Source organism: Pogonomyrmex barbatus, unplaced genomic scaffold (assembly GCF_055798465.1).
Source record: "Pogonomyrmex barbatus isolate J1 unplaced genomic scaffold, ASM5579846v1 scaffold13, whole genome shotgun sequence".
NCBI classification, from domain to species: domain Eukaryota; kingdom Metazoa; phylum Arthropoda; class Insecta; order Hymenoptera; family Formicidae; genus Pogonomyrmex; species Pogonomyrmex barbatus.
Window position 1 is genome coordinate 1,311,396 of NW_028297109.1, and position 12,601 is coordinate 1,323,996.

At 36.4% G+C, this 12,601-nt stretch overlaps 1 protein-coding gene across 7 annotated transcripts in view; it reads right to left on the reverse strand.

Annotated features, from left to right (window-relative positions):
* The window catches only part of sls (sallimus), a 122,000-nt gene that overhangs the window by 26,208 nt on the left and 83,191 nt on the right, over window positions 1–12,601 (reverse strand). For 6 of the 7 annotated variants that reach the window (XM_089072201.1, XM_089072198.1, XM_089072199.1 and 3 more), the window contains one exon: window positions 468–12,587. The exons of the other annotated variant lie outside the window; for it this stretch is intronic. In XM_089072201.1, coding sequence (XP_088928327.1) covers window positions 468–12,587 — 12,120 coding nt within the window. The remainder of the gene's footprint in view (window positions 1–467; window positions 12,588–12,601) is intronic. 7 annotated transcript variants of the gene reach the window in all.

Consider the following 12,601-nt stretch of genomic DNA (forward strand, 5'->3'; position numbering starts at 1 on the left):
ACTCATACTAGTAATTTGTTATTAAATTTATTATATTTTTTAGTTATATTTAAGGTATTTTGTTTTTTAATATTTTATATTATTTTATCAGATATGAATAATTACTGATGAAGCTGTAGAAAGAAATGCATGCTCTTATGTAAATGTGTTTAATATATGCACTTTTAATATAAATATCAGTTACAATTGTTATATTTAATAGGTTCTACACTTACCTGAGAGAATAAAAAATTTTAATATTATGCAAGCTGTTTGTTAACTTACTTAAAAATTTTTTAGAAATTGTATGTTTATTATAATTCTTCTTTGCTAATATAAATTAATATTCTATGTCCATGTTGTCTGATTTGTTAAGTGTTATCAATCAAACAGTTACCGTGTTCCGTGAAGATGAAATTTTTCTAAACGTTTCTTTTGATTTGTCAATGCAGTCAGTCAGGTTACTTTTTCATAGGAGTAATACTTACCCACAATTTTTTCCAAGTTGTCTTCGATAGACGTGCTTGCTAATTTTGGTACTACTGGTACGACGGGTTCGGGCAGATTTGATTCAATTTCAGCAACATGTTGTAGTTCAGTAACAATTATGCCTTGCATTTCATCTTTTATTCCACGAGCTGTTTTACCTTCTGGTTTTGGAATAACGAATTCTGATACTACACTTTCTGGAAGAATTTCAGTTTTCAAAGCAACTTTCTGTTCTATAATATCTGTTTGTGCTTTCACTTCCTTAGTTAGTCCTTTGATCACGTCTTTTGCTTCTTTTTCTGTAGCAGTTATTTGAATAACTTCAATTCCTTCAGAAATACGGAATGAAATATCAGCTTTTGCGCTTGCCGTCGTTTTTTCAGGCTTAAGCAAACGTTCGCTCTCATGAGGAATTGATTCAATCTGCTGTATACTTTCAAATGGTATTTGTTCTGGAATTATTTGTTTTATCTCAGGCTTTATGGATTCTATAATATCGTCAATTGTTGAAGTTGTAATCACTTGAGATTTTTGAGCTACAGGCATACTCAACATACTCTGTTCGGCAGTTTGTTTAGTCGCTTCTTCTAGTTTTTCTAAGACTTTTTTTTCTTCTTTCTCTGTAGCAGTGACTTGAATAATTTCGACACCTTCAGAAACGCGGAATGTAACTTCGGCTGTTGTACTCGGGGTTTTTTTATCAAGAAGCAGTAAATGTTCGCTTTCATGAAGAACTGATTCAGTCTGTTGTACACTTTCAAATGGTATTTGTTCAGGTATTATTTTCTTTCCTTCTGGTTTTGAAGATCTTATAATTTCCTCTATTGTTGAAGATGTAATCACTTGGGATTTTTGAGCCACGGGCATACTCAACATTCTTTGCTCGGCTGTCTGTTCAATTGCTTCTTTTGGAGCTTTTAGGATATCTTCAGTTTCTTTCTCTGTAGCGGTTATTTGAATTACTTGAACGCCTTCGGAAACGTTAAAAGAAATTTCTGCTGTTTTACTTGATGCTTTTTTATCGGGAAGGAACGAACTTTCTCTTTCATGACTAATTGATTCAATTTGTTGAATACTTTCAAATGGTATTTGTTCCGGTACTATTTTCTTTGTATCAGGCTTAGAAGGTACTATAATTTCTTCTGTTGTTAATGTCGGAAATACTTGAGATTTTTGAGCTATGGACATACTTAACATGCTCTGCTCGGCTATTTGTTCAGTTGCTTCATCCAGACTTTTTATGAGATCTTTTGTTTCTTTCTCTGTAGCTGTTACTTCAATAATTTCGATGCCTTCGGAAACGCGGAAAGAAACTTCGGCTGTTGTAGTAGGTATTTTCTTATCAGGACCCAATAAACATTCGCTTTCGTGAGGAATTGACTCACTTTGTTGTATACTGTCAAAAGGTATTTGTTCAGGTATTATATTCTTTAACTCAGGTTTTGCAAACTCTACAATTTCTTTGGTTGTCGATGACGCAACTACTTGTGATTTTTGTGCTACAGGCATACTCAGCATGCTCTGCTCGGCAGTCTCTTTAATTGCTTCTTCCAACATTTTTATGACATTTTTTGTTTCCTTCTCCGTAGCGGTTACTTGTATAACTTCGATGCCTTCGGAAGTACGGAATGCAACATCGGCTATTGCACTTGGTGTTTTCTTATCAGAAACGAGCAGACGTTCTTTTTCATGAGGAATCGATTCAATTTGTTGTATACTGTCAAATGGTATTTGTTCAGGTATTATTTTCTTTACCTCAGGTTTTATTGACTCTAAAATTTCTTCAATTGTCGATGACGCAATTATTTGTGATTTTTGTGCTACGGGCATACTCAATATGCTTTGTTCGGCAGTCTGTTTAGTTGCTTCTTCCAAACTTTTTACAGTTTCTTTTGTTTCTTTTTCCGTACTGATTACTTGAGTAACTTCAATGCCTTCAGAAATGCAGAATGTAACGTCGGCCGTTGTACTTGACATTTTTTTATCGGGAGTAAATGAACGTTCACTTTCATGAGAAATTGACTCTATTTGTTGTATACCTTCAAATGGTATTTGTTCCGGTATTATTGTCTTTAATTCAGGTTTAGGAAATTCTATAATTTCCTGTGTTGTTGATGATGTAACCATTTGAGTTTTCTCAGCCACCGGCATACTCAGCATGCTTTGTTCCGCTGTTTGTTTAATTACTCCTTCCAATATTTTTACTGCTTCTTTTGTTTCTTTTTCTGCAGCAGTTACGTGGATAACCTCAACGCCTTCGGAAACGTGAAATGAAACTTCGGCTGTTGCATCTGGTCTCTTTTTATCAGGATGCAACGAACGTTCACTTTCATGAAGAATTGATTCAATCTGTTGTATACTTTCAAATGGTATTTGTTCAGGTATTATTTTCTTTATTTCAGGTTTTACAGATTCTATAATTTCTTCTGTTGTTAATGTCGGAAATACTTGAGATTTTTGAGCTACGGACATACTTAGCATGCTTTGCTCGGCTGTTTGTTGAGTTGCTTCTTCCAGATTTTTTATCACATCTTTTGTTTCCTTTTCGGTAGCAGTTACTTGAATAACTTGAACGCTTTCGGAAACGCCGAATGAAACTTCGGCTGTTGTACTTAGAGTTTTTTTATCTGGGCTTAATGAACCTTCGCTTTCGTGAAGGATTGCTTCGATTTGTTGTATACCTTCAAATGGAATTTGTTCAGGTATTATTTTCTTTATTTCAGGTTTTGCAGATTCTGTAATTTCTTCTGTTGTTAATGTTGGAAATACTTGAGATTTTTGAGCTACAGACATACTTAGCATGCTTTGCTGAGCTTTTTGATTAGGTGTTTCTTCCAATTCTTTAATTTCTTTCATTTCCTTCTCTGTAGTAGTTACTTGGATAATTTCAACACCTTCAGAAGTGCGGAATGAAACATCGGCTATTGTACTTGGTGTTCTTCTTTCATCTGAGATAAGTGAGCATTCACTTTCATGAATTATTGACTCGATCTGTTGTATACTTTCAAATGGTACTTGTTCCGGAATTATTTGTTTCATTTCAGGTTTTATGGATTCTATAATTTCGTCAGTTGTTAATGATGTTACTACTTGGGATTTTTGAGCTACGGGCATACTCAACATGCGCTGCTCGGCAGTTTGTTTAGTTGTTTCTTTCACTCTCTTTGCAACTTCTTGTGCTTCTTTTTCCGTAGCGGTTACTTGTATAACTTCAACACCTTCGGAAACACGGAATGAAATGTCAGCCGTTGCACTTGGTGTGTGCTTATCAGAAACGAGCAAACATTCTTTTTCATGAGGAATCGATTCAGTTTGCTGTATACTGTCAAATGGTACTCGTTCTGGCATTATTTTCTTTATTTCAGGTTTTGCAGATTCTATAATCTCGTCAGTTGTTGATGATATAATCACTTGAGATTTTTGAGCTACGGGCATACTTAACATACTCTGCTCAGCAGTCTGATGAGTCCCTTCTAGGCTTTTTACGATTTCTTTTACTTCCTTTTCTGTAGTAGTTACTTGGATAACTTCAATGCCTTCGGAAATTCGAAATGAAATATCGGCTGTTGCACTTGATGTTTGTTTATCAGAAACAAGTAGGCGTTCTTTTTCATGAGGAATTGATTCAGTTTGTTGTATACTTTCGTATGGTATTTGTTTCGGTGTTATCTTCTTTATTAGAGGTTTGGCAGTCTCTATCATCTCATCCGTTGTTAACGATGGAATTGTTTGTGATTTTTCGGCAACGCGCATGCTCAACATACTTTCTTCAGCTACTTGCCTAGTTGGTTCATTTAGTGTGGGTAGTTCTTTCTCCGCTTCATTGTAAGGTACTTCAAATATCAATAATGGCATCAATTCTTCTAAATTTGGCTTTCCTTTCTGTTGTTCAGATATTTGCATTTTTGCAAGTTCTTTGACGGTGCTTACTGGCAAGATTTCTAATATTTCTGCTACTTCTCTACTTAATATTTTAGGCAGAGCTTTACCTTCTTTTGGAATCTCTTGGTAACCCGGTAATTCTTGTTCTTTCTCTGTAGAAATTACTTCAGACATAATAATAAAATTCATTTCTTCGATATCTAACTTTCCTTTCTGATCTTCTTTTTTCTTTACTTCAGGTATTTGTTTGACAGTTGAGGCGGTTACAATTTCAATTTTTTGTGCTATTTCTCTACCAGAAAGGCATGGTTTTGCTATTTTCTCGTCTAATCTTTCTAAATTCGGCAATTGTTCTTCTGTTTCAATAGATATTATTTGAGAAACCGTGAGTGGTGAAAACTCATCCACACGTGGTTTACCTTCTTGTCCTATTGGACTTTTGGGTCTCGAAAATTCTTCGGTATTTGTAACGGTGAGTACTTGAGAAGTTTCAGCAATTTCTCTACCAGACATCGTAGGCATTGCCGTAAGTAGACTAGGTACATCAGGACTCTGAAAAGTTTCTTCAGTTTCATGAGACAATACCTGAGATATAGTCAAAGAGGATAATTCTTCTACCTTGAATTCTCCTTTACGCTCATTCGGTGCTATTTGTTGTGAGAGTTCTTCTGTACTTATCATCGTTAAAATTTGGCTTGTTTCGGCTATATCTCTACCGGATAAATTAGCTTGTGCTATTTTTTCCACAGGAATATCTGGACTAAGCAGAAAAGTTTCCGTTTCATTAGATACGATTTGCATTACATTCAAAGGTAATAATTCTTCGAGATTCGGTTTTCCTTTTTGTACTTCAGGCTTTTGAAGTTCAACAAATTTATCTACATTTAATACAGTCGTTATTTCCATAGTTTCCGCTATATCTCTTCCGTACAAACTTGTCTGCGCCATTCTCTTGATTGGAATTTTGGGACTGGCGAGAACACTTTCGATTTCCTGAGATTCTATTTGTGAAATCATTAAAGGCGTTAATTCTTCGAGAGTGGGTTTACCTTTTTGTTTTTCGGTTTCCTTTTTAGGAATAAATTCTTCAGCGCTAGTCATTGTTAAGACTAGTGTTGTTTCCGCGATATCTCTACCAAATAAATTTGGTTGTGCTATTTTCCTCTTAGGAAATTCAGTGCTAATTAATGTTTCTTCGGTTTCATTAGAAATAACTTGTGAAATAGTCAATGGAATTAGTTCATTGATTTGTTGGCTACTTTTCTGTTCTTCAGGTCCTTTTATAGCAAGCTCATTGGTTTCGGATATTGTTGTTACTTGAATTGTCTCGGCGGCTTCTCTACCAGAAACATTGAAGTCAGCCTTGCAATCTTTTGGAGTAATTTTACTGATTAAGACGTCTTCAACTTCATTTGAAACTATTTCGGAAATGGTTAGTGATGATAATTCTTCAAATTCTGATTTACCTCTTTGTTCGTATAATTTAGTAGTTTCCGCAAGATCTTGGGTTGTGTTTGCAGTAACTATTTGAAGAATTTCCGCGGCTTCTTTACTCGTTAAATTTGGTTGCGCCTGATGCTGTTTCGGTGGAACAACTTCAGGTAAGATATTCTCAATCTCATTAGAAGCTATCTCAGTAATTACAACTGTCGTAAGACCTTCGAACTGTGGATTGCCTTTTTGTTTTTCAGGTTGAAAAGTGCTCTTAAAAATATCCTCCTTTTCAGCCGTCGTAGTTTCAACGTTTACTATCGTCTCCATCGTGGTTTGACTTATAGTTGCTTGAGAAGAAAGTGGTTTGTCTTCATAGAGCTCTTGAGTGCTTTGTATGCTTTCTACAAAAGAACCTTCGATAGTTTGAAACAGATCAATGCCTGGCGTAGCTTTGACTTCAGAATGTTTTGTCGCAATATCCAATACTTTTTCCTTATCTTCGATAATTGTTTCTGAAATTTGTAACGGTTTTATTTCCGTTATATTGATATTTGCTTTTTGTGTCATTGGTTTAAAAAGACTATCAAAAGTCTTTTCGCTTTCCTCGATAAGATTTTCGTTAATAATAATGCTTTCAAACATGTCTTGGGCCGGCGTGGCTACTTGTGGTACTGAAGTACGATCAGGAAGTTGTTCAGGTACATTGACTCGTGATTCCACCATTGTAGTCTCTATTGAATCGCGTTCGGTTACAATAGAACGGATGGCTATTTGTGACGTTTTATGTTTCTTTTCTTCGAATGATTCTTCGACTTCACCAGATGTTACCTCCGTAATAAACACACTATGTCCTTCCTCAAATTTTGGCACAGCTGTGCTCAATATCAATTTTGGATACTTATTAAAAGTATCTTCGCTTTCTGCACTTGGAACTTCTTGAATAATGATAGATTGAAACTCATCTTGCTTTATATGAGCTTCTGCTAGCATTTTTTCTAAAGGTTTAACGGAACCAATATTTTGCTCGACAAATATTTGAGCCTTTTGTGCAACATCCATACCAGCTTTTGTTAGTTTTATCCTAGCCGTACTCTCTTCATATCTCGGAATATTTATCGTTTTTTCCTTGTCCTGTGCTACAACGTGATCTACAGTAATACTTTTTCCTTCGATAAACCTGATGTCAACGTTACATGTATTAGGTTTGAATTTATCAAAGAATGCTGTACCTTGCTCCTGAGAAATCGTTTCGATCACATCAATACTTTCCAAAGTAGACTGAATTCTATGTGCTTCGCATATAATAGGTTCTGATGTCACAGGTAATTCTCCGAGTCCTTCGCGTAAATTAATCTCCGTTCGTTCGGCTACTTCTTTGCCCTCCATTAAAAGATTCGCTGCCTCTTGACGAAGTTTCTTTGTAGCAAATTCTTCTTCTACATCTTGAGCAGTAATAGATTCTGTAATAGCGACAAATCTATTTTCATCTAAAACAACACGTGCACTTGTTTTTGTCAGTGGTGTTTCCCGAATGCTGTCCACTTCTTTCTCTATGGGAATTTGTTCGGTTAATTGCACTGTTTCAAAAGGTTTTTGATTAATTAGCGCTGTTATTTTTGTTGGTGCTATAACTTCGTTTATTTCACCTGTACTTGAATTGAGAATTATTTCAGATCTTTCGGCTACTTCATGACCAGGAGTAATAACCGAGAGTGCCAAATGAGTTCTATCTTCCAATACCATTTTAAGGGGAGCTTCTTTATCAGCTATTTTAATTTCTGTAACAGAAGTAACGCGCTTACCCTCCTCAACGGATAATTCTGTTTTGTGCATTTCAGGCATGAATTTACCTTCGAAAGGTTTCTCTCGGTCTTGAGATATGCCTTCGGTCACTAAGAGACTTTGATGCACTTCGTGCGTAGACGATACTGTTTTAATATCTGGTTTTTCAATAGTTACTTTTCCTATAGAATGTTCAACAGCTACCGCGGTTGTTTCTGCTATACCGTGAGTGGCATCGATATTGAATGAAGCAGCATGTTTACGCGGTTGTTCTTCGATGACATACGGTGATTCTTTATCTATAGGTGTTACATGTGCTATACTTACAATTGCTTTGCCTTCTTGCATATCAATATTTATAGTTTTATTTTCTGGCATTAATGTTGGAACAAATTCTTTTTCTTTTTCCTGAATAACAGGCTGTGATTCTACTAACGGATTAAAAACTATATGATCTGGAATTGCAACAGCAGCCAATGGTATTTCGCCAGTTGCAATTTCGCCGGTACTAAAATCAGGAATCTGCATTATTGTTTCGGCCACGCCATGAGTCTCAATTAGCGTTTTCTCCGCTGTTCTTGGTTTTGGTGTTTCCTTCGGTCTATATTCGGTTTCCTTATCCTCCAAGATTACTGAAGATATTTCTATACTTTGTTCCACTATCATTGAAAGATCAGCTTCAGTCATAGATGGTATTTTATCTTTCCCGAGTGTAGCCTCCGCTTCCGTTGGCTGTGTTTCTGTTTGTACTACTGCCTCTAACGGAATACTTGAAAGTATAGCTGTAATAGAAGTCGGTTTCGTTTCCATCAGTATTCCAGCACTAGAAGCGGGATTGACTTCGCTTTTTTCAGCAATAACATGTCCGGTAAACTGAACCTCGGCTTTTTTCTCTATAGGTTTTTTGGGAATTCGAAGGATATCTTCTTTTTCGCCTGGAATTTCAGTGAACATAGTGGCACTGATAATCTCATCAACAGATATATGGGCCGTATCGGTTTTAGTTGGTTTATCTTTAAATTCTATTTCTGTTTCTGTTGCAACAGTTTCACTTTGAATAATGCTTTCAAACGGTAAACGTTCCTCTTTCGCTGCTGCACTCATTGGCGCTTTCACATCCAAATCTCCTGGATAAATAGCCGGTGTAATCTCGGTGAGCTCGGCGATTTTATGAGCGTCAAAGCTGGTGGTAATTTGTTCGCTGGGAATATTCAGTTTCTTCAAATATTCTCGTTCCTTGTCAGATGCAATTGTTTCAATTACTGTTACACTCGTTTCTTCTTCGAACGATACATCGACTCTTTTCTTATCTGGTGTAATAAAGTCGAGCATAGGTTGTTCTGAATCACCAACTGACATATCGGATGTAACAATACTAGAATGAGTGATATGCTCAGTCGTAGCCATCGCGGAGATCGTTTCTTCACGTATTAATTCTCTTATGTTATCGGTCGCAGTTACTTCGGCAGCTTCTGCCACAATATGTGCGGGAATATCAAAACTAGCAGACTTTAATTGCGGTTTTTCTATTTCTGCGAATATGCTTTCCTTGTCACTTGCTGTCACAGAAGATACAACAAGCCCTTCGCCTATTATAAATTCAAGATTAGCTCTTTTCTCTGGCGCTGGCATATGAAAGAAAGCCTTTTCAGTTTCTCTTGTCTGTACTTCTTCAGCAATAGCTGTTTCAAATGGTAATAATGTTGCTTTAGGACGTGCTTCTTGAGTAAATTCGGTAGATAATTCAATTGGGGTGACATTACTAACAATCTCAAATTTCGACGCTATATTGTGTGTTATTACATTGATTGTAGCTTCGGCTGTTTTCGGCACCTGTTTTTCATCAAGCACATCTTCTTTGTCTTCCGGATGTGTAATTTCAATTGTCAAACTTTCTCCCTCTTGGAAACTAATACCAATATTTTTAACATCAGGTTTCACATCCATCTTTAAAGGAGATTCTTTCTCAGATATCGATACTTCCATCTGTTGTACAACATCTAGTCCGTTTTGCAACTGGTTGGCACTTTCTTGATTTGGTTTTTCTTCTTTTAATTCACTTATATTGTTTGCAAGAATCATTTCTTGCGTTTCGGCTATCTCACGGCCTTCGGTTATATCTAATATAACTCTTCGTTCATTTGGTAATTTATCCATTGGCAATTCTTCTTCCTTTAATATAGTTGTTACTTCAGTGACAGTTAATTTTTCAGATCGAGCGCATACTTCGACTGCGGCATTTTGTTGAATAGGACGCGTATCTTCCTCTCTAACTCGTTCTGCTTCACTGACATTTGTTTCTGTTATTATTAATTCTTCTAGAGCTTCTTGTTGTATTATTGCTTTGCCTGATTTCGGAATATCGCTGCTTATTTTTCCAGCACTTTGTTCCACTATGACTTCTGCTTTTGATGCGATAGTATGACCAGTTATGGATGATTCAACCATATGGGTCTGTGGACCAGTATCTGGTGTATAAATATTCTCAAGATCATGTGGAATTATTTCTAAAACGCTAGCACCAGGTTTCATTTCCGTGAGTTCAATATTTGCTATCCTTCCTTCAGGTTTTGTATCCGCTTTATAAATTTCTTCCTTTTCCGCGGTTTCTTGCATAGCAACGCTAATAGTCTCTATAGGAATGTGAGATGTATATGCTTTTCCACTTATAGGTTTGTCTACCGCTAGATATTCTTCGGTAGGCGATTCTGTTCTTACTTGTTCGCATATTGGAACCACTTGCGTCATATATTCAGTATTTGCAAATGCATCTTTAACATCAGTCGCTTCAATGTATTCGGATTCTTTTTCACCTGCTATGACCATCGTAGTATGCAAGCTCTCGATTTGATTCATTGAGATTACGGCGGTCGTAGTCTCGGGACCCTTATCCTTCCTCGCCGGAGCTACATCTTCCGCCACAATAGTCTCGCCAACAATCATCTCTTGTAGACCGATTGCTCCAATTTTAGCTGTAGCTATTGATAAGGCATCTTTTATTACTTCACCTAAATTATTTTCTGGTTGAGTTTCTTGAACTTCAAGTGAAATCATTGGATGAGTAGGCACTGTTTTGCCGCGATGTGATTCAGGCATCTCAAATATTTTTAAATCGGCTTCTTTTTCTATGGAAGTAGTTTGCGATATCTCAATACCTCTAACAACGTCGTAGATTGTTTCGATCGTATGAGTTTCTGGTGTAACATCTTCCTTCATAGTAGTCTCTTGATCATGAGCAAGCGTTTCGAGAATAGTTTTCGCTTCTGTCAATTGAACGGATATAGTACCGCTCTCTGAAATATACTTGAGCGTGTCTTTTAAGTCTGCGGGATAGTCTGCAGTTTGAATTTGAGATATCAAGATATGTTCCTCTGGTCGGACTGACGTTTCCGCCAATACTCCGCATGGTTTTTGATCAACACTGTAACTTCCTTCGGATTCTTGAACAATTGTATCTGTTATAGAACCAATCTCTAATGAAGAAATTGACGTAATGGCTGATTTAGTGGTGGGCTTTTCTTCATTATGATAGTCTTGTTCTTTTTCAGAAGTCATCGTCTCTATTGTTACGGCTGATATAATTTCGACAACATTTAAGTCAGCCGTAATATGTTTGCTTTGTTCGATTGTTAAATCATCTTCCTTTTGTTGAGTATCAATTGTTGAAATTGTGACTCCTTCTAAAACAGTGATATTCGGTGTCGCTTCGAAAGAATCTATTTTATGATCAGGAATGTATTCACCTTCGCGCTCCTGAACAAAATCGTGACGAATAACAGCTGTTTCGTTTCCATAGGTGATTCCGATTTGAGCCATTTGACTTGGTGGTAATTTACCTGGAATGTATGTTCCTTCTTTTTCGGGTGCATTCATTTCTTCAGTTATACGTTGTTTTTGCGAGATTATCGTTTCGGTGGCAACTTCAGTAGGTACTATTAATTCCGGATAATATTTTCCTGGTTTATCCTCGGAATGTATTTCTTCCACCATTAATGGTTCTATTGCATTGACATTAATTCGAGGTTTCGTAAACATCGTTTTTGCAGATTCCAATTTATCTTCAGCCAAACCTTCTTGTATCTCATAAACCGAAAGTGATATTTGTGGTAAAACGATATCTTCCGCCGTAACGCTTAAGGGTGTTATAAAATCTTCGGTAGGTATTTCACTTTGATTAACTATAGTCTCTCTAACAGATGTGGCTTCCTGTACAGTAACCTGCACATTTGCATTTCGACTCATTTCCGGTGTGATCAAAGTTAGACTTGATATGTTATCATCATGAGTCATAGTTTCGCTGATAAGAAGACTTTCTTTTGTTATTATCGTAGAGGTAGCTTCAAAAGAAGCGGCTTTGAAAGTATCTGAGAATTCATCAGTAGATATATGTGCTGTTGTTTCTACGGTAGAATATGGTTCTATCGATGAGATTGATATCGATGCTTTACGTTCGATAGGCTTAATGATCGTTACTTGATCGATTTCTTTTTCATGTACTGACATCGTCTGTTCTGTTAGCGCGAGAACAGTGTCCAATGTATACTTAGCTTTTGTCGATTCGGGTTTTCCAGGCGCTTGCTCGATTATATGATCTAAGGGTATTATTTGGTTACGTTGACTAGATACATTTAAAGTGATAGATGGCAATAATGGTTCCTTTATTATTTCAAATTCTTCTATTTCTTCCAGTTGTATTTCATCTTGACCGATATTTGGCCTTTTTGGCGTTAATGTTTTTCTAACATTTTCAATTGTATCTTCCTCTTCCTCTACATCTACCTGTTCTTGTATATCTTGCTTTTGCTTATAAATCAATCTGCCCTTTGAGTCCCGTTCGAGTTCAATAATTTCTTCTTCGATTTCTTCCTTTTTTCTTTCTTTTTCAATCTCTTCGACTTCCTCGATTTTTACAATTTGAACCCCCTTTTCCCTATCTTGTGTTGTTTCTTCAATTTGATCCTTTGGTTTTCTATCTTTGCGTTTGCGCAATGTTGTGTGTGCCTGCCGTGTGTCCTCGTATTCTGTGGAAAGTATG